Source organism: Schistocerca gregaria, chromosome 3 (assembly GCF_023897955.1).
Source record: "Schistocerca gregaria isolate iqSchGreg1 chromosome 3, iqSchGreg1.2, whole genome shotgun sequence".
Lineage (NCBI taxonomy): Eukaryota > Metazoa > Arthropoda > Insecta > Orthoptera > Acrididae > Schistocerca > Schistocerca gregaria.
This window is the reverse complement of record NC_064922.1, coordinates 260,715,771-260,737,837: the sequence shown is the minus strand read 5'-3', so window position 1 is coordinate 260,737,837 and position 22,067 is coordinate 260,715,771. Positions and strand designations below refer to the sequence as shown.

The following is a 22,067-nucleotide window of genomic DNA, read 5'->3' as shown; positions in this document are numbered from 1 at the left end:
AGGAATTCATCTAACTCATTACTGTATTTAAATAATTAATGGAAAATCTCATATAAAGATGTGAAACAAATACTAACAAAGAGATAGCGGGGCTGGCCAGTACTTACCTCAGCTCAGTACAGCCGATAGATACACAAAAAAGAAACCCGAAAATTTATGTTCCTAGCTTTCGGAATAAATGTTCCTTCATCAGGGAGGAGAGAGGGGAAAGAAAGGGAAGAAGGGAAAGTGGATTTAGTTACTCACAACCCAGGTTATGAAGCGACGGGGAAAGGAAAACAGGGAGGGTAGCAAGGATGGAGGCCTGGTTGTCAGAGGGAAGCCAAAGATATGAGTAGAATATCTTTGGCTTCCCTCTGACAACCATGCCTCCATCCTTGCTACCCTCCCTGTTTTCCTTTCCCTGTTGCATGTTTGGAATCCATCGGGAACCCAGTTTGTGAAAATTTAAGCTACTTGTGAAACCTTATGCAAAACAGTTTTTGAAATTTATGGAAACTCAGTACAAAATATTCATATTGTGGACCAACTGTTTTCATGAATTTTCTCATTCACTTTCTCAGCCAAACCATCACTGACAACAGAAGGCTGCCCACTCCATTGGTTCATCGAACATTGAATTGTCCTGCCCGTTTTCTTACCAGTCCATCCATCATTATATTTTCACCATAAATCTCCAAAAGTTGGTGATGAATTTCAGTTGGCTTAATAACATTCTTTGCATTGAAAAACTGTATTGCAAAATGCTTTTCACAGTATGTGTGCTCAGAGATTGTCTTAAACATTTTGAAAAATCACTAACAAATGTAATCACAACACAATCCAGCTGTTATGGTATCAGTGGAAAGACAATCAACCAGAGAGATTAGTGTGAATTTGTGGAACTGCGGCACAAGTGCTGTGCGGGAGGTAGAATGAAATAGTTCTAAAGGAGAGGCAAATAAACACAGAAATGCTAGCAGATGATGAGGTAAGAAAACTGAAGTTTGGAGACAAAAGGTTCATTTCAAGAGTAATAGATTTGGAACAAATAATGCAGGTAAAGTACAACACAGAAGAGAAAACAGGAGGTAAATGAATAAAAAGGAAGCATTCAGAAGAAGAATTTGGGAGTGTGGAATGAGAGGCACATCTGACTTTGGAATGCAAAAATAATGGTGGAAGAGAACAAAAGCACAAAAGTAGTTGACAACTGAAGAGATTACAGTATATTGATGGTAAATGGACATTTCAGATATGTGTGTGCTGCTGAGTAATTTCCAAAATTTTAGTTCAACAGTACTGCTGTTGAAGATATACCTGGTAGGTGGTATTAAGCACATAAGATTCTCAACAAGGCTACCAGAGAGGAGACTTTTCATGTGCTAATTCATCCCGACCATCTGCTTACCATAGCAGTACGGAAAGCAGAAGAATAATAGCATGTCATCTGGTATATTGTATTACTCGTTTCACATGTTGTGCTTTCTCTTTGATGTAGTAAACTGTGTCAGCAATGAAACTCGAGCAGATAGTGGTGAGACTGTGCATGGGACAACTTATCATGAACTGTTTCTTAATCAAATAGATGAAGATGGAACTTGACTAACAGAAGGTTGGTGAAAGTGGGGAAAATAGAACAGTAGGGTTGTATTCATGTTGAAGCATGTGTCTTTACCACCAGGCCTCCTCCCCCTACATGCACAAATGGATATTCTTCATTCTTCTTGATTTATTATTATTATTATTATTATTATTATTATTTGTATTTCCTTAGTGGCATTGTGGCACTTGTCTTTTTTTTATTTCCTGTCGTAGTCCTTTATTTCCTGTTATATTCATTTTCCACTTCTTTCTTGCCCCCCCCCCTTCCCCTGCCCCCACCCCTCCCTCTCTCTCCCTCCCTCCCTCTCCCTCCCTCTCCCTCCCTCTCTCTCTCTCTCTCTCTCTCTCTCTCTCACGCACACGCACACGCACACGCACACACACCACACACACACACACACACTCTATACATATATGATGATAAAATTGTGATGTCCTATGGGTTTGTGGATTTGTTTAAAAATATTTACTGTTATTACATTTCTGTGAAAATTGTATCTGCATTTACTTAGGATTATCTTTCTAAATGAAATATGAAAGTCTCTAAGAATGCTGCTGGGAAAATCATGTTTGCCGGTAACTGCTATGCAGTTTCCTTCATTAAAATTAGTTGTGTTGTGTTAAAGTATACAAAGTATAAGTGATGCTCATCTGTAACATTTACACTATAAATTACTTTTTTAATTGCGCATGACCAGCCTGAATAGACAGTCAGCAATTATTACTCTGCTATTGGTGCTGACATGGCATGCCATGGAAAAGCTTACAGGCAAGCCTAAAACTGCCTCTTTGTAAACATATAAAGGCTGAGACTGTGATGAAGATGGCTTTGGAATATAAATAGAATGTATAAGTGCCAAAAATGGCATAGTATACAGTTTTCAATTTCAACTGCGTACAGTCTTGAAAGTAAGTTATAACGTAAATGCTTTGTTGGAGTAGCATTGATGACAATTTAACACAAAAAAGCAAACTGTATCTCTAGCTGTCAGAATGTTTTAAAATCCTTTCAAAGGGCGTAGGACTGGAGAAATAAAAAGAATGAATAAGATGTATGGTAACTTAATTTTCCTTCTGGGTATTGTCAATCTTGGTGCTGGTCTAGAGCACCCATATTGCCAGTCCCATCAGATTGGAGAAGGATATTGACAGTGCCCTTTCAAAGGAACCGTCCCAGCATTTGCCTGAAGTGATTTAGGGAAATTGCAGAAAACATAAATCAGGATGGCCGGACGTGGGTTTTGAACTGTTGTCGTCCCGAATGCACGTCCAGTGCGCTAACCACCGCATCACCTTGCTCGGTAAGGACTCGTTGATATGTTCATTGACAAAGGAAAAAAAATTCTAAGAAGAGTATAGGCAGACACTTACTGTTCTATGGGAGATAAATCTCTGAAGCTAAAGAGCTTTGAGGCTGTTCTTGAACTAACGCCGCAAGTAGAGTACTGAGTCCAGTTATCTTTTTGTAATATCAAAATTATATATGGCTGAGCTGTTGTTGACAGAAGGCACTTGGAGTGCTGAATATGGTCTAGCAATATTAAGGAACCAAGAAGAATAGTGTGCAATAAAATGCACTGATGTGGACAGCAGTCACCAGTTTAGAAGTTATTAATATCAGTGATGAGAAGTTTGAGTCTTTTTCTTTTCTAGCATGTCTTGTTATAACTTAACTTACTGCTTGTTGAGCCCTACAGAAGACAAAAACTAGCTATTCTTGCTTGGTGGCAGTGCTTACCAGCTGTTGGATGCTGTACTATGTTGTTAGACTGGTCTGAAACTGTTTGCCACCTTGGTATAGATCACTTTATCTAAATCTCACTGAGCTTTTTGTCTGGCATTTTGGTGTGAAATGTGTGAAGAAACGATCTACTGTAAAATGAGGGAAGCATCCTTCCCGTCTCAGACTAATTATTAAATAAATGCAAGAATTATGATTGTACACTGCTGATCTTTTAATTATGGAGTGATGTAAAGATTAAAGAATTCTGTAAATATCTCAAATGAATGTGTTCATAACAACTGACTTGATCCTCGCAATTTCTTGTCCTGTCCACCAACTGTTCATGTTCTATAGACATTTGCATCTACAAAGAAGCAGCACCCATTTTGATACTTTTCTGGCATTGGTGTGTTGCCTGTAACACAAATTTTCAGGTGTTGATGTATACTATCTTGATCACAGTGTCATTACATCACTACTGAAATTTCTGCCATTTGTGGTGTTAAGTACTATTACTTTACTTTGTGCGGGTGCACACACACACACACACACACACACACACACACACACACACACACACACACACACACAGTATAATCTTTGAAAAGATGTCGCATTTATCAGTCAGCCTTCCAATCAGATGTGTCAGGTTTTATTCAGTTCAAAATTTATGCTGCTGGTTATTGTCAGGATGTGTGGCAGGTGAAATAAAGACTGTCAGTAACTTACTTGCACTCAGCTGGAAATTGGTATCATTCCCACTTATCTTCAAAGTATAACACCATTTGGAAGAAAATTGAATCTTTTGATGGTGATCTTTTAGGTGCTTACACACTTCTGATGCTGTCAGCATGGAGGTGAAGTGTAGTACTATGAACACGAAATAAATTTTCAACTGGCAATATAGCTAAAATCATTTGTTCGTATAGATTACCAGTTTCTGCATTTCTCTGTTGTCATCTTTCGATCTATTGAAGGAGAAGATTTTGTAATGATGTAAACACAGATCCAAAGATGGCAACAGAGAATTGCCAAAGTGGTAATCCATATGAATAAATGATTTTAGCAATCTTGGCAGTTGAAAATTTATTCAATATTTATAGATGCTCTTTTTCTTTAGCTATTAGCCTACAGCCTCTAGATATCACTTCCAACTTATCTTTCTAATGGAGACAGTAGAGCTCTATTTTAACCTTTTGCAATCATTAGCCAAAATAATACATGCCATGTAATGTTTTATCGGAATTAAGTTACATTTTCCATTAAGAATGCACATACCTACTGACAGTCATTTATATTTTTCACAGTTCTCGCCTGTCCTTGGCGAGTTCTCGCAGTCAGAGTGAATTTGCTAAAGAAGACTCTCCATCGAGCTCTGGCAAGGACACAGGGACGCCATCTGCATCAGAACCTACTTCAAAGAGGGCATCATTTATTGAGGTCAGTATTATGAACAAAATCTAAACTTTCTTATAGTTGTGCAGATGGCTTTCCTTCCATGGACAATCGATTGGTCTCTCTCTCTCTCTCTCTCTCTCTCTCTCTCTCTCTCTCTCTCTCTCTCTCCTCCCCTTCCCTTCCCTTCTCTCACTCCCCTTCCCTTCTCTCACTCCCCTTCCCTTCTCTCACTCCCCTTCCCTTCTCTCACTCCCCTTCCCTTCTCTCACTCCCCTTCCCTTCTCTCACTCCCCTTCCCTTCTCTCACTCCCCTTCCCTTCTCTCACTCTCCTTCCCTTCTCTCACTCTCCTTCCCTTCTCTCACTCTCCTTCCCTTCTCTCACTCTCCTTCCCTTCTCTCCCTCTCTCCCTCTTCCTCCCACCCCCCACCTGGTCCCTTCCTCCCCCTCCCCCTTTTTTTCTCATCTTCAATCAGATTTCACTTTGGGGAGTGAACTGGGCTTTCCAAATGAGTGTTCTCTTGTTAAAAGTTGTCGTCCACCAGGCAAGCTGTTTCTGACCATTATCCATTACATATAACCCAAGAATCAAGAGGAACTACAATAAAGTAAGTTTATAATAAAAGTGTTAAGATTTAAAAGGCCTTTAGCATGCATGCAGTCTTACTCATCTACTGGTCAACATATTTATTGAAGAAGCAGTTATGTAAATAAAAGAAAGCTTTACGAGAGGGTTTCAAATTTATGGTGAAGGAATAGCAATGATAAGATCCACTGATTTCACTGATGATGTTGCTCTCTTCTGTGGCACTGACCAAGAATCGCAGGACTTTTTAAATGGTATGAACTGTCTACACAGAATATACACTGAAAATGAATGAAAGCCAAAAAAGTAATGAGGAATAGCAGAGATGAGATTGGTCACAAAAAATTGCATCAGAACTAGGGATCATGTAGTAGTTGAAGCAATGCTGCTATCTTGAAACCTAAATCATGCAATGTGGATGAACAGAGGCAGCATTATGAAGCAGACAAGCTTAGATAATTTTTCACCAAAAGAAGTCTTACAACTATCAAATGCAGGCCTTAATTTTAGAAAGTTTGTGTGTCTTGGAGTCTGACATTGTATGGAATTGACTCACGCAGGGATAAACCAAGAAAAGGATTGAAGTGTTTGAGATGTGATCCTACAGAAGGATGAAGTAAATTTGGTGGACTCATATGATGATCTCCATAGAATAGGGGAGGAATGGAACACAGAGAAAACACAAGCTAGAAGAATGGATAGGATGACAGGATATGTATTAATACATCAGGTTATAATTACCATGAAGGCAAAAACTGTAGGGGGAAATAGAAATTATAATACATACATTAAATAATTAAGGATATTGGGTGTAGGTTCTACTCCAAGATGAAGAGGTAGGTTTGATAGAAGTTATCACTGTTGGTCACATCAAACCAGCCAAAAGTGTATTGACACCTGCACCGCTCCCCACAATAAAGATGCAGCTCCATGTGCGCCATGAACAAAGACTACCTAGCATCACCTATATAACATCCTCTGTGTGTCATTCTCAGTAACCTCAGTAACTAATGCAGTGGCGTGCCCTCTTCCTACGTGATTCGACCTGGGATAAGAACAATGGTGCTGCTATAGATCCCATCCAGAAGCTAAGGCTTACCCCGTGGTTGACTGTGCCCCTACTACTGTTTTTCCCTACTCTCAATCATCATACTCAAGTCTTCTTCCCACATGGACTGTTGCAGGCTTGGTAAACTGCCCACACAGACCTTTTGCAGGCTCTGTAAAAAGTCTCATACTAACATCACATAACTTCACATGCTTGTGGTCTCCCAAAACACTGCAGTCCATATAGTAGCAATATGTTGTTATGGATGTCAAAGATCCACTAGCAAAATATTTATTTATTTATTTTTTGACACATGTATGTTGCATTCTTACTTACATTTGGTTGTCTTGCACATTATCTGAATAACATATAGAAAGAATATGGAAGAATTGGAAAACATTTAGAATGTTGTTTGGGGAGCACTGACTGCCGCGTCCAGTAATTTGAACAAATCTAAAATAAATTTGGAACATAGTGGTTAATAAAAAGCATCTTGGCTGCGTGGAATCACCACCTTGAGTGTAAGTGTCAAATGTAAGAAATTAAAACTACTATGTACCAAAATGATTGTACAGAATATTTGTAAATATATTGGTAGAAATAATCCTCAAGGAGACATGACAGGAAGAACCAGTTAGCAGTCAAAGAAAAGTATAACTGTAAATCTGCAATCTTTCCTAATGCAGAAGAAATATTATGCTTGAAAGCTAAAAATCTTTTTTTGCTGTCTGCATACCTGTGCATTGCTCAGTGCCTCTTCTATCTGGTGTAAAGTGACCCTACATCACATACTTACTGTTATTAATGCGGCTTATTTTAGCTATTTTACTTCCCAAAATTGATAGTCTCAAATGATCTGTACATTTTCGCATTCCTTTTTGTTCCCTTCATATATTTACCTCATTTTTCTACTTTAGCAGCAGGTGGAGGTACCGGTGATTATAAAAGCTTCTAAGGGTTTCTTTCTTAATGTGTCTGTAGGATTACCATATATCTATTTGGTAAATAGTACCATTTGTAGCTTGTATGTTCACCAACCATCCAGTGATAGATTTGAAACATTCTCTACTTTCCCATGCATAACAGTCTTTGGGTATATGCATCCAAGTAGCATCCGAATGTTTTCTAGACTGTCTACCCACCTTGCAGTTGACAGTTGCCACAATTCACCTTCCAGTTGGTCACCATCTGAATCTCTTCTTATCTCTTGGAATCTGCCAGAGAACTGCCTTGGTCTGTCTACCATCTGGCTACATCCCCTACCTGATAAAATTTCATTTTCATTAATCATAATTATGCTTTGCACTTTAGTCTGTTCCCTGGGCAATTTATTTGTCTTATGTTTATCTACCTAATTCTCAATATGCATCTCTCCATTGCTTGTTTAGCTACCCTTAATTTTTAATGGTTTTTGTATTAGAAGGTCACCCTTAACTTTTAATGGTTTTTGAATTAGAAGCTCATGCCTCATTGCCATAAATTAGAACTGATAATACACATTCATCATAGACTTAGTGTTCAAGACTCATTGCTATCTCTGATCTGAAGAAAAAAAATATTTTCCAGACATTCCTCAGTTCATTGTTACTCTTCCATTTCTTTTCAAGTTCGCCTTCCCATCTTCAACTGCTCTAAATACAGGGTGTTTCAAAAAGAATATATGCAATTCAAATGCATTTGTTTATCAAACTCTAAGACTCAGCTTTGAAACTTGGGTCACACATTTACGTACCTGTCGAGTTTAGATTATGTATGTTCAATATGTCCTCCAGCAATGACACAAACAATATTACATCAATACTTGAATCCCTCTCATACTTGTGTAAGTCCAGCATCACTGACTTTAGGGATGCGGTCTTTCAACTCTTCTAGGTTTCTGTGGTAGTGATGGTACATAGACATTGTTATTAATGAAACCCCATAGAAAGAAGTCACAGGGCACCAAATCCGGTGGCCATGAAGGTCAGCTTAGAAGTGCTAAGACTGGCCGGCTGACGACCAATCCAATGGCTTGGTAGAGTTTCTCAGATATTCACGCACTTTATAAGTAAGGGGGTGCCCTGTCTTGAAAAATGTTGTCCACACTCAGCCTCAGAAACAACCAGTTTTGTAATGTAACAGTATACTGCAGACCATTTCTGTGTTTCCACCAAAGAAGAATGGGCTGCAAACATATGATTGGGATTTCACACAAAATCCATTGAGTGGGTGAGTCTTGTACAAGTTCAGTGTGTGGAGGTGGGTTCTGTATGCATCATTCAAACATTATGTTTATTTGCTTGCCCACTGAAGTGAAAAGTCACTTCATCATTAAACACAATGTGTTGTGTGAAAGTATTGTCATTGTCAATAGTATTCAAAACTCATCAGAAAATTCCACACATTTGCATTTGTCATCATGAAGCAGAGCCTGCAACAGATGTAACTTACACAGCTTCATAACCAAACTGTCTCAAAACGCATCTACCAAGTTGTTGTTGTAGGCAGTTGTAACTCCTAAGTGGCACAACAAGTTGATTAAGTTTGACTTCTCCAAAAAGTGGTTTAAATTTGTGCGTTTTTCATCAGAAACAAGTGTGTGGCAAGGACTCTCCTTTACATACACAGCCTGTGTTTACAAACTGTCAATACCATCTGCAAATGTTCACCCATGTGCAGGATTAGTTTGGTACCTCAACTTAAAACCTCTTTGCATTGTAATCACAGAATAATATTTTGTAAACGCCAGAGCACAAAATGATTTCTGCTGTGGAGTAGCCATTTTGTCACTTTTGATGGTAACCATCCAAATAGAAGAAAAACAAACGAAACGACAATGAACATAAACTAGACAATGTATTCATACTGCCAATAACCGAGCCGTAGCGCAACAGTAGAAAGACTTGACAACATAATACTTTGTAGTATGTATGCTCTTTTTGTGTTGATTGGAAATTATTTTAATTTTTTGGTGATTATTTTCCTGTCATTCTTTCAAACTTAATACATCAAGTCATTAATCAGTATAATTACATACATTAGAAGCAAACACTACAACGTTGTAAGTAAAATGAATGTGATTCAGCTATTATTCGTAACCCATATTTTCATTTTGTTTCCTCACTTAAAGGATTTGAAAGCTTTGTCCTAGGTAAAAAAAAAAAAAATAGACTAATTTTATAAGAAGTAAAGAAATTGTTCATGATGTGACAGTCCTACGTCTTTTCCAAATTGAGTGATCATCGACACAAGAGACGCAGGATAGTAGGCAACTAGAAAGAAACTTTCTTTAACTTCAAAGTCAGAAATGTAGATTATGAGTGTTTGTTTAGTAACTAGCTTTTTCCCTGCAGCTTTGTCCACATGTCCATTGGACTCATTGCACAAACGCCTCCTCCATCTCTTCTTTTCTCTATATCTCTGTCCAACTCGTGCTCTCCCACCTCCCTCCCTGGCACCCTTCATTCCCACCCCTGCCCATCAGCATCTGTCCCTCCCTCTCTCTTTCCATCTCCTTTTGTCTCCATGTCAACCTAAACTGAGACATACCCATCTGTATTTGAAGCCCCTCCAAAACAGTTCAAAAAGGAGGCTGTTGCTACTCCAGCACACGTTGCTGTGTGGGGGCAGCCTACACGCCAGGCGTAAAAAAAAACCATTTCTTGTTCCTGGTGTGTTGGCTGCTCTGTTAAGCGGGTCATTAAGGCAAGCTGATACCATTTCCACAACAACATGCCTGTTGTGCTGTCTCTCTCTCTCTCTCTCTCTCTCTCTCTCTCTCTCTCTCTCTCTCTCTCTCTCTCTGTGTGTGTGTGTGTGTGTGTGTGTGTGTGTGTGTGTGTGTGTGTGTGTGTGTGTGTGTGTGTTTTTAAAAATTAATTTAAAAGCTTCTGAATTAATTCCAGCATTATTGATGATGGGATAGATATACAGTCTATTGAATAGGTAGTCCACTCCTACAACTTTGAAAGGTCTGTGTATGAACATAAGCTAAGTTTTATAATTGAGACTGTCTGCAGATAGGCTGTAATAGATTTAATATTACGTTTGCACTTGCACTCGCTGTTTTCAAGATATACACGATTCAGAATGTACTACACTGGGAATTATTTTTGATATCGCTGTTTCAGTCAGTCGTAGTATCTTTTTGGGTGGTGGTGGTGATACATTTGTCACGTAATGAATTTTACACTGTACAAAATTAAAGCAACAGTAAAATTTTTGTTGTGCAGTTCTACTCACTGACTTTTGGGCTGCCTTTTGTAACATCATTGCTATGGTGTATCCCGTGTTCAGTGTGTTATAGTTCACGTCCTGTAGGGAGGCAGCCCAGTTTTTAGCCATTCAGCACATCCCCTTTAGATAACTGTTAGTAGCCAACAACATTCATTCTTTCTCCACGCAGCTAGCTGCGAGTTGTTACTAGACAAAGAGATTCTCTCTCATGCATGCTGCACTGTTGTTGTACATCCTGACAGTGTAGCTTAATTCAGAGCGACTGAGTTGTTCATTCATATATCGATGTTCTTTTCTTGTAGCAGTGTAGCGGTGAATGTGTATATGTGAATGTTTGAGTGGGATTTCCAAATAAATACATCAGGTGATGACAGTAAATGTGAAGTGCTTCACAAGCAAATGAGTAGGTTTATTTACTGCATTTATAGCTTTTTGGAATGTGAATCTGAAAGTGGGACTCTCATTTCTGACATTTTAAAAACACAAGAACAAACCACAGAAGCATGTATGTGCAACAGAACTTACAGAGAATAGTAAAAAAAGTGTCAGCTGTAGAAACTTCAGGAAAATTTTATTTCCTGTCACCTGGAAAGCAAATCGAAATTATAAGAAACCTTGTAACACAAATGGAAGGTTTTGACAATGATATTTTAAAATGCCCATGTTTGAAATGAATGTAAGCAGTGAATATCCATCATTACAAGAACTTGTTACAGTTATGCATAATAAAATTTGCTTCAGAGGTAGCTCTATGAGAGGCAAAGAATTGTAAGACTTGGTTTCAGATATGTTAAGAAGAGAGTTTTTGATTAAAGGAAGCGACACAGGTGCGGCACAAACCACATCAGTTATAAAGATGCGTGATACAAGAGGAGGAGGTAGTCCAACAGTTTATGGCTTTGATGAAACGTGGGTGATTTGAAATCATTCCATGAATACATGCTGGAAAGTGTATGATGGTACAGTAGTTTTAAAGTTCACATAGGGAAAGGTTCTCAGATCGTAACTCCACATGCTTTCTCACCTTCTGGTTTCGTTCATGAGAATAAGTTTGTATTTAGGTGTAAGAAAAATAGCAGTGACTTCAATTTAGAAATGAGTGCTGTCAGTTTCAAGAAGTGGTTCACTGAACAATGTTTACCATACCTTGCTTGAAAGTTAGTGATTGCAGTTATCTTTCAGCTGTTACAGAGAAAACACCAAGTACAAACACCAGGAAAGCCGATTTTTGTGCCCTTACCTAAAAATGAAAATATTCTGCACAATTTAAGCAAGACTTGTGCAGAACTCCTGCAGAGTGTGATTTGACTTTTTCATATGAATGTGATGACACAGTTTTTCATTCACTTACACACCACTGTCAGTACGGGATGCTTCAAAATGAATATATGGGTTTAAAATCTTTGTAGCATTTATTACATTGAGTTTACAATTACAAATAAAAGAGAAGCTCAAATAGTTTTGTTTGTATACCAGTGCACAAATGTAAGAGTGTGGACCTACCATGAGAGTGGAGAACACGTTGAGCAAGTGAGAGACTTTCACAAGTAGTGCCAAGATATCAGTTTGCCAGGCTAGTTATGAACAAGCAGTTCCAGTGAGGAGATACTTTCAACTACTTCCTGATCGTTTGCAGTTCTTACAGACTCAAAATCCTACAGACCACGGTTCATGTGCCAACTTTGAAAACTAAATGCTACTGCATGATGATGATGATTTTCTGAATACTGTAGTCTTCAGTGATGAATTAACATTTCACCTAAGTGGAAATATCACCATACATAATGTGTGCATCTGGGGGTCAGCAAATCATCAGGGGATATTTTAACTGTCATACCCTGGCGGGAAGGTTAATAGTCAAGCAACTGTAACTGGTGTTTGATATCTTCATGAACTATAGCTCTTTTCTCAACTGGAAGAAGGTGAAACACACAACTGTAGCAGAAAGATGGTGTGCCATCTGACTGGCATAAGCCAGTACCCAGTTGGTTAAAAGATGTTGTGCCCAACTGCTGGATTGGCTGCAAGGGGCAGATGACAAATTGTTTTGCATGCGATTTTTACCTTTGGAGATTCACAAACCATCATGGGTATGCGTCTCCACTACCAGGTGATCTACCCGACTTCAAAAACAGCATTGTTACAACAATTACTCCACACACACTAATCAGGGCTTGCGAAGAACTTGCCTATCAATTCAATGTGTGACGAATGATGCTCGCATTCCACTGTTTGAACAGAAGTTTCCAGGTATTCAAGTTCAGAGTCATGATGAAGTTCACAAATTAGTGGATAAATTTCGTACTGTGCTCACAGAAGCTTGTCTTGATGACATTTCATACAGCCTGGAAAATTCCCCTAAAATGTCTCTTAGATGTCTTTCACAGTAAACACAAATATTGTGCAGCTCTTTACAAAGAGGTGTTAAGCTGCGTGAGCTAAAGCCTTGTAAAGTATCGGTAGTACAAGAACTTTGACTGGTGATCCTGTGCACAGGGTTAAGCTTTAATGGGTTTGAAACAAGTGCATGAAGATGAAATGGATCCTTACCTTATTTTGTTTTCATATGAGGCTTGGTTCCATTTACACAGGTATCTTAATTCTCAATAGACCTGTCTTGCTTCATGAGGAACCCCTTCATGTTCGGAAAATAGGGGTTGTGGTATGCAGTTAGTGGTGACAGAATAGTAGGCCCAATTTTTTTAATCACACAGTTAAAAGTGAAAGAAATGTGCAAGACATTTTGTCACTGACAGAGTGAAAGAGAGCAAAGCTTTGTGTGTTTTAAACACGATTTGGCAAGGGCTCATATGGCAAATGATTCCTTGAATGCAATTCACGATGTGTTTGATGAAAGTGAGAGTGATTAGTAACAATATCTTGCCTGCTAGAAGTCCTGATTTAACTCTGTGCGATTTTTATTTGTGGGGTGCACTGAATGACAAAGTGAAAACAACAAATCCTCACACGATAGAGGAACTCAAAGATAATATCTGTGACTCAATTGGTCGTGCTACCATCATGCGGTAGCATTCTCGCTTCCCATGCCTGGGTTCCCGGGTTCGATTCCCGGCGGGGTCAGGGATTTTCTCTGCCTCGTGATGGCTGGGTGTTGTGTGATGTCCTTAGATTAGTTACGTTTAAGTAGTTCTAAGTTCTAGGGGACTGATGACCATAGATGTTAAGTCCCATAGTGCTCAGCCATTTTTTTGTGAATCAATTAATTCAATATCTCACAGGTTATTACATTGAATGATTAATAATTTCTTGAGTATGTGTAAGAAATGTATGGAAAATAATGGCACGCAGTTCCAGCATCTTCTTGTGTGACATGGGTGAGTACAAAAATTATGTGCTTATATTTTACATTTAGTCATGCTATGCCACAGCAGTAGATGGCAACACAGAATCTGATCGCTGGGCAACGGAGCACTCACTGCCCAGCATCTACTGTGCCTCACAGGCAATCATCAGATAAATGGTACACCCCATATTAAACCTATTGTCCAAGGAGAAGGTAAGTTTTTCCCAGCACATTGTATGCTCTAATTTTTATGAGAATGCTGCCCAAGAAGTTCGTCAAAAACTCTTGATATTTCAACAAGTAAAACATCTGTCATTTTCAAGGCATGAATTGGAAAATACCTTAAAATGACAGAAAGGGTTACCTGTCAAAATATTGTTAGTTTTTGACATTATCAATTAATATTCTCTTGATTTATTCACAGGAGATGGTTGTTTGTGTGTTCAGTGGATCATAAATACAGTCTCTCACTGTAATGTCAAACGAGCTAGCTTACACTAACAATGCCTGTTGACAATGAAAGATACAATAACATACTGACAACACTAGTTTGTGCTATCAGTAACTCGTTTTATACACAGTGATCTACAGTTAACTAAAAGTCACACACACCAACAAACATGCATTATACATATTTAAAAATTGTGTGGAGTACAAGTTGTGTTGACCAGATATAATGGTTTTGAGTCTGAAGTTAATTTTGTTTGTATTAAATTTTTTCTTATAATACAGGCCAAATCGCAATAAGTGGCAATTATAGCAGGCAGCTTTTGATGACTCTGTTCTGAGATAGTCCTCATTTTGAGAAACATTGTACTCAATGGCTTCACAGAGCTCCATCAGCTGTGAAAAGTGAAAAAAATTCCTGTTTAATAGTGTTTCTGTTGTTGCAGCTTACTGTTTGCTTCTAGTAGAAGCTTGCTTTTAATTTAAAATTTGTGGAAAATGATGTTATTGTGATGTCTTGGAAATCAGTACCCCACTACAGTGATGGAAAATCAGATTTCTTATGGCAAACAGGAATGTAATCAAGCATACAAAAGCCTTCCATGATGTTTTCTTTATCTCTTCAAAGTTTTTACGTCTGATATAATTGGTCATTGACTCAAAGTAGAAGACAAAACTGTGTGTTCACAATTTTTTTTAGAAAAAAGGGTAAATTAAATGAAGTAACAACAAAATCATATAAAATGTTGGTGTAGAATCTGATTAAAAACATTTTATATTCTCTTTGTTGTTTTCATATGTATCCCCCCCCCCCTCCGCTGTCCCTCCTGGGGAAACAGCTTTTCATCTACTTTTTCTACCATAGGAAATCACTAAACACAGTTACTTAAGGAGGGTAAAAATCTACGTAATTGTCAGTGCCATTCAGTGTTGGGTCTCCAATTGCGTGAATGAGACAACACAGCTTGCATACACTTTTCAGTGTGTCAGCAGAAGTTGAAGTGTCATTTGAAGTGCAAATCGTGCATCACTGTCACTGACGGTAAGAATTGTTGTCAGCAAGGGGAGATTGTCCACTGAATTGACGTACATCAAACCGACAACATATGAACATTCAGTTGCTATCATGAGAGAGAAAACACTGAAGATCCTTCTCATAATTGTCGCTTGTGGTCAACAACACAAGCTGATAACTGCTTCCTATAGATTATAGCCCATTGTTACCCCAAGAAGAAAACAATAGAACTGCTCATCACCTTTTCGGAGGCACATAGGAAGGTTATGTTGTCCATTACAGTATGTTAACTGCATCCACACACTGAATTTCTCCTCTGGGTGTCCATTACTAATTCCCTTGTACCACGATGCACAAAAAGGCAGGCAAGGTAACATGTGGAATGGACTCTATATCAGTGTCTTGAAATTCTCTCCATTGATGAGTGTAGTATTTGTCTGAAACCTGCTGCCCTCTCACAGGGAAGGTGGTGATGTAGCTAGCACTGAGACAACCAGTCAATTAAACTAGCACAAACATGAAACCGGGGAAGCTGATAAAGGAAGATAAAGCAATGCAAGCAGGCAGGCAGTTTGTGTTTTGAAGGTCCCATGTCTCTTCCACTTACTGTGCCCCGGTAAATTGTAAGATGTCTCGAGTAGGGTTTTTGCCGGTGCTTATGATGCAGTTACATGAAGTTGGACCTGCAGTGCTGTATCCAGAACTGGTGTTAGTCCTATGTGCTGGGTGTAGGGAGACAGTCCAAACAAGAGTCATTCCTGTCAGTGTGTGAGTTGGCATATTGTTTAAGATGGACAGCAGTGTAAAAAATGTTAACTGGCATGTGCATCCACTTCACTGCACTATGAATGCCAAATTTCAATATGATCTTGTGTTTCATGTTTGCGACAGATATTGACTGTGAAAGGAATTCAAATAAAAATATTATCCAATTTCCTATGTATTTGAATAATTTTTTCCCAATTTCTTTTCTTCAATAAATACTGCTGAGCTGAAGTTGCATCTCTGTATCCAGTTCCAACACTATCTATATCATAACTGGTGTTTTTCTAGTAGAAAGTACAAAATGAATAAAAATGTTTTAAAATTCCAGCTCCAGATTTCTACAAACAAGTTATAACTTCTGAGATTTCACAGAATGTATCCATGCTTTAGGTGATGGCAGCTGTCTATGAGTTGAACACTGAGAGATAACTACCGCATCATCAAGATACTGAACCCTAATCTTCCCTTTTCTTCCCCTTTCTACCAGACAGGTGAATTTGTTCATCATATATTGGTCACTAGTTCACTGTATGTATAAAATGGTTATCCACATAGCCGCTCTTCCACGTCTCAAGTATGCTAGCGGCAAGACCCTAGTCACATCAGTATTCAAGAAAGGTAGTAGGAATAACCCTCTACGTTACAGGTCCAGGTTGTTAACATCGATATGCAGTGCGAATTTAGAACATATATTGTGTTTGAACATTATGAAATACTGTGAAGATGGTGGTCTATTGACACAGTCAGCACAGGACCTATGCTGCTCCGTATCTATATAAACAATTTAGGAGAAAGTCTGAGCAGTTGTTTGCAGATAATGCTGTCGTTTACTAGTAAAGTCATCAGCATATCAAAACCAATTGCAAAAAGATTTAGATAAGATGTCTGTATGGTGTGAAAACTGGCAGTTGATCCAAAATAATGAAGTGTGAGGTTGTCCACATGAATGCTGAAAGGAACCCTTTAATCTTTGGTGACATGATAGATAAGTCAAATCTAAAAGCTGTAAATGGAAGTAAATACCTAGGAATTACAATAATAAAAAACTTAAATTGGAGTACTGCTGTGTGGCTTGAGATCCTTACCAGATAGGATTAATGAAGTACATCGAGAAAATTCACAGAAGAGCAGCAAGTTTTATATTATTGAGGAATATGGGAGAGAGTGTTACAGACATTGTACAAGATTTGGGGTGGAAATCATCAAAACAAAAGTGCTTCCCATTGCAGTGGTATCTTCTCACTAAATTTGTCACCAACTTCCTCCTCCATAAGTGAAAATATTTTGTTGATAGCGTCCTACATGAAGAGAAATGATCATCATAATAAAATGGGGAAAATAGGAGCCCACACAAAAAGAATAATTGTTTTTTTCCCACACACTGTTAGATAGTGGAATAATAGAGAATTATTGTGGAGGTGGTTCAATGAACCCTCTGCAAGGCATTTAAGTGTGATTTGCAGATGTGGCTGGCGATCCCTTTGTAAGGATGTTCCTTTAGGGCAGTCTGACAGTTTCTATAGAGAAAAGCAAATGTATGTTTGGGGAATCCGGTGAACCAAAGGAGACCTTACAAAACTGTTATACGACCTTGTCTTGAGTGATGTTAATCTGCCAACAGTCCTTATTACAACAAATAAGGAGTGGAAAGATTCTTAATTGTGGGAGAATTTAACAAGCTGTATAAATCAGAAAAGTCACAGTGCTTAACATGAGATGATAAAGTTACCTTCAAAGATGTTCAAAGTATATGTTATTCTCTCTCATATATCGCTCTTCAGTATATCCTCTCTTCTCGATATCCGCCAGGCCTCAACCTCCGCTAATTTCAAGTTGCCGCCGCTCATACCTCACCTGTCTTTCAACAACTTCTTTGCCTCTGTACTTCCGCCTTGACTGACATCTCTGCCCTTACTCTTTGCCTTTAAATATGTCTGTCTGTGTATGTGCGGATGGATATGTGTGTGTGTGTGCGAGTGTACATCTGTCCTTTTTTTCCCCCAAGGGAAGTCTTTCTGCTCCCGGGATTGGAATGACTCCTTACCCTCTCCCTTAAAACCCACATCCTTTCGTCTTTCCCTCTCCTTCCTGAAGAAGCAACCATCGGTTGCGAAAGCTAGTAATTCTGTTTGTGTGTTTTGTTCATGTGCCTGTCTGCCGGCACTTTCCCGCTTGGTAAGTCTTGGAATCTTTGTTTTTAATATATTTTTCCCATGTGGAAAAGAAACTTCCACATGGGAAAAATATATTAAAAACAAAGATTCCAAGGCTTACCAAGCGGGAAAGTGCCGGCAGACAGGCACATGAACAAAACACACAAACAGAATTACTAGCTTTCGCAACCGATGGTTGCTTCTTCAGGAAGGAGAGGGAAAGACGAAAGGATGTGGGTTTTAAGGGAGAGGGTAAGGAGTCATTCCAATCCCGGGAGCGGAAAGACTTCCCTTAGGGGAAAAAAAGGACAGGTGTACACTCGCGCCCTTACTCTTTGCCTTTAAATATGTCTGCTTGTGTCTGTGTGTGTGTGTGTGTGCGCGCGCGAGCGCGCGCGCGCGCGCACACACACACACACACAGACACAAGCAGACATATTTAAAGGCAAAGAGTAAGGGCAGAGATGTCAGTCGAGGCGGAAGTACAGAGGCAAAGAATTTGTTGAAAGACAGGTGAGGTATGAGCGGCGGCAACTTGAAATTAGCGGAGCTGAGGCCTGGCGGATATCGAGAAGAGAGGATATACTGAAGGGCGAGTTCCCATCTCCGGAGTTCGGATAGGTTGGTGTTGGTGGGAAGTATCCAGATAACTCGGACGGTGTAACACTGTGCCAAGATGTGCTGGCCGTGCATCAAGGCATGTTTAGCCACAGGGTGATCCTCATTACCAACAAACACTGTCTGCCTGTGTCCATTCTTGCGAATGGACAGTTTGTTCCTGGTCATTCCCACATAGAAAGAGTCACAGTGCAGGCAGGTCAGTTGGTAAATCACGTGGGTGCTTTCACACGTGGCTCTCCCTTTGATCGTGTAAACCTTCCGGGTTACAGGACTGGAGTAGGTGGTGGTGGGAGGGTGCATAGGACAGGTTTTACACCGGGGGCGGTTGCAAGGGTAGGAGCCAGAGGGTAGGGAAGGTGGTTTGGGGATTTCATAGGGATGAACCAAGAGGTTACGAAGGTTAGGTGGACGGCGGAAAGACACTCTTGGTGGAGTGGGGAGGATTTCATGAAGGATGGATCTCATTTCGGGGCAGGATTTTAGGAAGTCGTATCCCTGCTGGAGAGCCACATTCAAGGTCTGATCCAGTCCCGGGAAGTATTGTCACAAGTGGGGCACTTTTGGGGTTCTTCTGTGAGAGGTTCTGGGTTTGAGGGGATGAGGAAGTGGCTCTGGTTATCTGCTTCTGTACCAGGTTGGGAGGGTAGTTGCGGGATGCGAAAGCTGTTTTCAGGTTGTTGGTGTAATGGTCGAGGGATTCAGGACTGGAGCAGATTCATTTGCCACGAAGGCCTAGGCTGTAGGGAAGGGACCGTTTGATATGCAATGGGTGGCAGCTGTCATAATGGAGGTACTGTTGCTTGTTGGTGGGTTTGATGTGGACGGATGTGTGCAGCTGGCCATTGGACAGATGGAGGTCAACGTCTAGGAAAGTGGCATGGGATTTGGAGTAGGACCAGGTGAATCTGATGGAACCAAAGGAGTTGAGGTTGGAGAGGAAATTCTGGAGCTGTTCTTCACTGTGAGTCCAGATCATGAAGATGTCATCAATAAATCTGTACCAAACATTGGGTTGGCAGGCTTGGGTAACCAAGAAGGCTTCCTCTAAGCGACCCATAAATAGGTTGGCATACGAGGGGGCTATCCTGGTACCCATGGCTGTTCCCTTTAATTGTTGGTATGTCTGGCCTTCAAAAGTGAAGAAGTTGTGGGTCAGGATAAAGCTGGCTAAGGTGACGAGGAAAGAGGTTTTAGGTAGGGTGGCAGGTGATCGGCGTGAAAGGAAGTGCTCCATTGCAGCGAGGCCCTGGACACTTAAAATATTTTTTGTGTAGTGCTTCTAATGGAATAGGAAAAGGTCCAAAACGATGATAATGTAAAACTCTTGTGCCACATACTGTACTGTACTTGCCCTCTTTGAAGATGTAGAAATATGATCTTAACTTCAGTATATCTGTCTGTTGCTACTTTTGTTGTTAACACTGTTGTTTCTTAGCAACGAATTCATTAAAAGCAAATGTATATTTGTCAGGAATACACATGTAAGCCTATGAACTTGAATAGAAACACACAATTTGTGTGATTAATAGCTTAAAATTAACAGATAGTTACAGAAATCATTGTTGGATCACTCCAGCTTTCAATTGTTCAAGTAATGTCGAATTTAATAAGCAGATAGTGGATAGGGGAAGATCAGGAACAAGATTTGAGTACAGATAGGTTTCTATACATGAGATCAGTTTGATTGGAATTTTCTGCAGTACACCAGTTTACAACTAGCAGCGCGCGCGCCCACACACACACACACACACACACACACACACACACACACACACACACGCGCGTTTCATGAAAGTCTGTCATTTGTCTGACTGACAACATGTATAGCCTTAGTAAAATTTTGGGCTCCACCTGTCTTTTCACATTGATAATGGGTGGTAAGTGTCTGTACTGTAGTGACTGTTACACACCATATCATACATTACCTTTTATCTGTAATTACCTTAAACAAATGTCATAAGCTTTTCCATTTAATATGTCCTAGCTCAAGGGTATTTCATTGTTGCAATATCAGTACCAGGACCTTGGTGGAGCAGAATTTGGTGTCCATTTTTAATTCCAAGTTATGCACAGGTTGATTACTACAGCGTGGACACTTTAATGTTGTAGTTTCAGTTTGGGTATGTTTTGATTTATTGTTGTGAAGATACAGGCAGAGGTCAAACCTGAACTAGTCAGTCGACAACACTGCCAACTTGGAAAAGCAATTGCACAGTAGCCATTGCCAGATGCTTTGTCTACTTTGCTGTGTTGTGTGTTGTGCATTGCTTGTTGTCTTTCCTTACTTTGAAAAGAGTGAAGAAACTAATCCTTGTCCATTAGGAGATTAGAATACAAATTCACAAGAAAATATAGGATTGATGATCCCTATGGTCATAGATCAGTTGTGCTTTCACATAAGCACAAGACGTAGTTGTAGATGGCCAGTCCTGTGAGAGCGAGATGGGGCTTGTTCTCCTGTATGTCTCCTCTCCCCACAGCAGCAGAAGTTTGTGGTTGTTTACTGTCATAGCCAACTGGCAAGTAAAAGTGCCTGCACTATGGTAGTTGCACATGTTTGTAAATAACAGGGAATAATAATCTGTTTATGTAGCCTCACCCATTCACAATCTGTGGTTATCTAAATGTTATTTCAGGTGTCTCTGTCAGTGGAGTATTATCTACAAAAAACAGGTATTAGGGTTAGAATTGTGCATTGGGCAGTTTTATTCTGTCAAAGATAGAAGTACTCTAAACCTCTACTCTATAGAATGTTCAGGGTATATTCTTTTTAAGAGTATATTACTGCCCTCTAGCACTGCATTTAAACACACAACAATTCCTGTGGATAAATTTTATCACGATTTATTTTATCATCCCAATGTCACTTCGTCTTCCAGTTTTGTTTGTACTAATTAGTGAATTTTTTTTTTCCTATATGTTCTGGATTATTAATAGTTGTTTGCTTGAGGGACACACAACTTTAAAGAACTATTATGTTGTTGTATATTATTGTTTTCATTGCTTGAAGAGTGTGACCCAAACACAAGTGCAGGTTTTTGTGTACCTTTCGCAGGCAGAATGTGTGCAGAAGAAATAGCTCATTTAATGGGATGCTCTTGCTCAGCACTGTGCAAAATGAATTAAACAGCTATTGTGGAGTTTTTCTACCGTCTCCTGTTGCCACTGGAAAAGTAGATTGTGGAAATGTTAGAGCTTATGTTAAACAT

The 22,067-nt window shown here is 39.4% G+C and overlaps 1 protein-coding gene across 7 annotated transcripts in view; it reads left to right on the top strand.

Annotated features, from left to right (window-relative positions):
• Nucleotides 1-22,067, top strand: part of LOC126356151 (dynactin subunit 1) — a 152,393-nt gene that overhangs the window by 41,000 nt on the left and 89,326 nt on the right. For all 7 annotated transcript variants that reach the window (XM_050006894.1, XM_050006896.1, XM_050006890.1 and 4 more), the window contains one exon: nt 4,615-4,747. In XM_050006894.1, the coding sequence (XP_049862851.1) occupies nt 4,615-4,747 (133 nt within the window). The remainder of the gene's footprint in view (nt 1-4,614; nt 4,748-22,067) is intronic.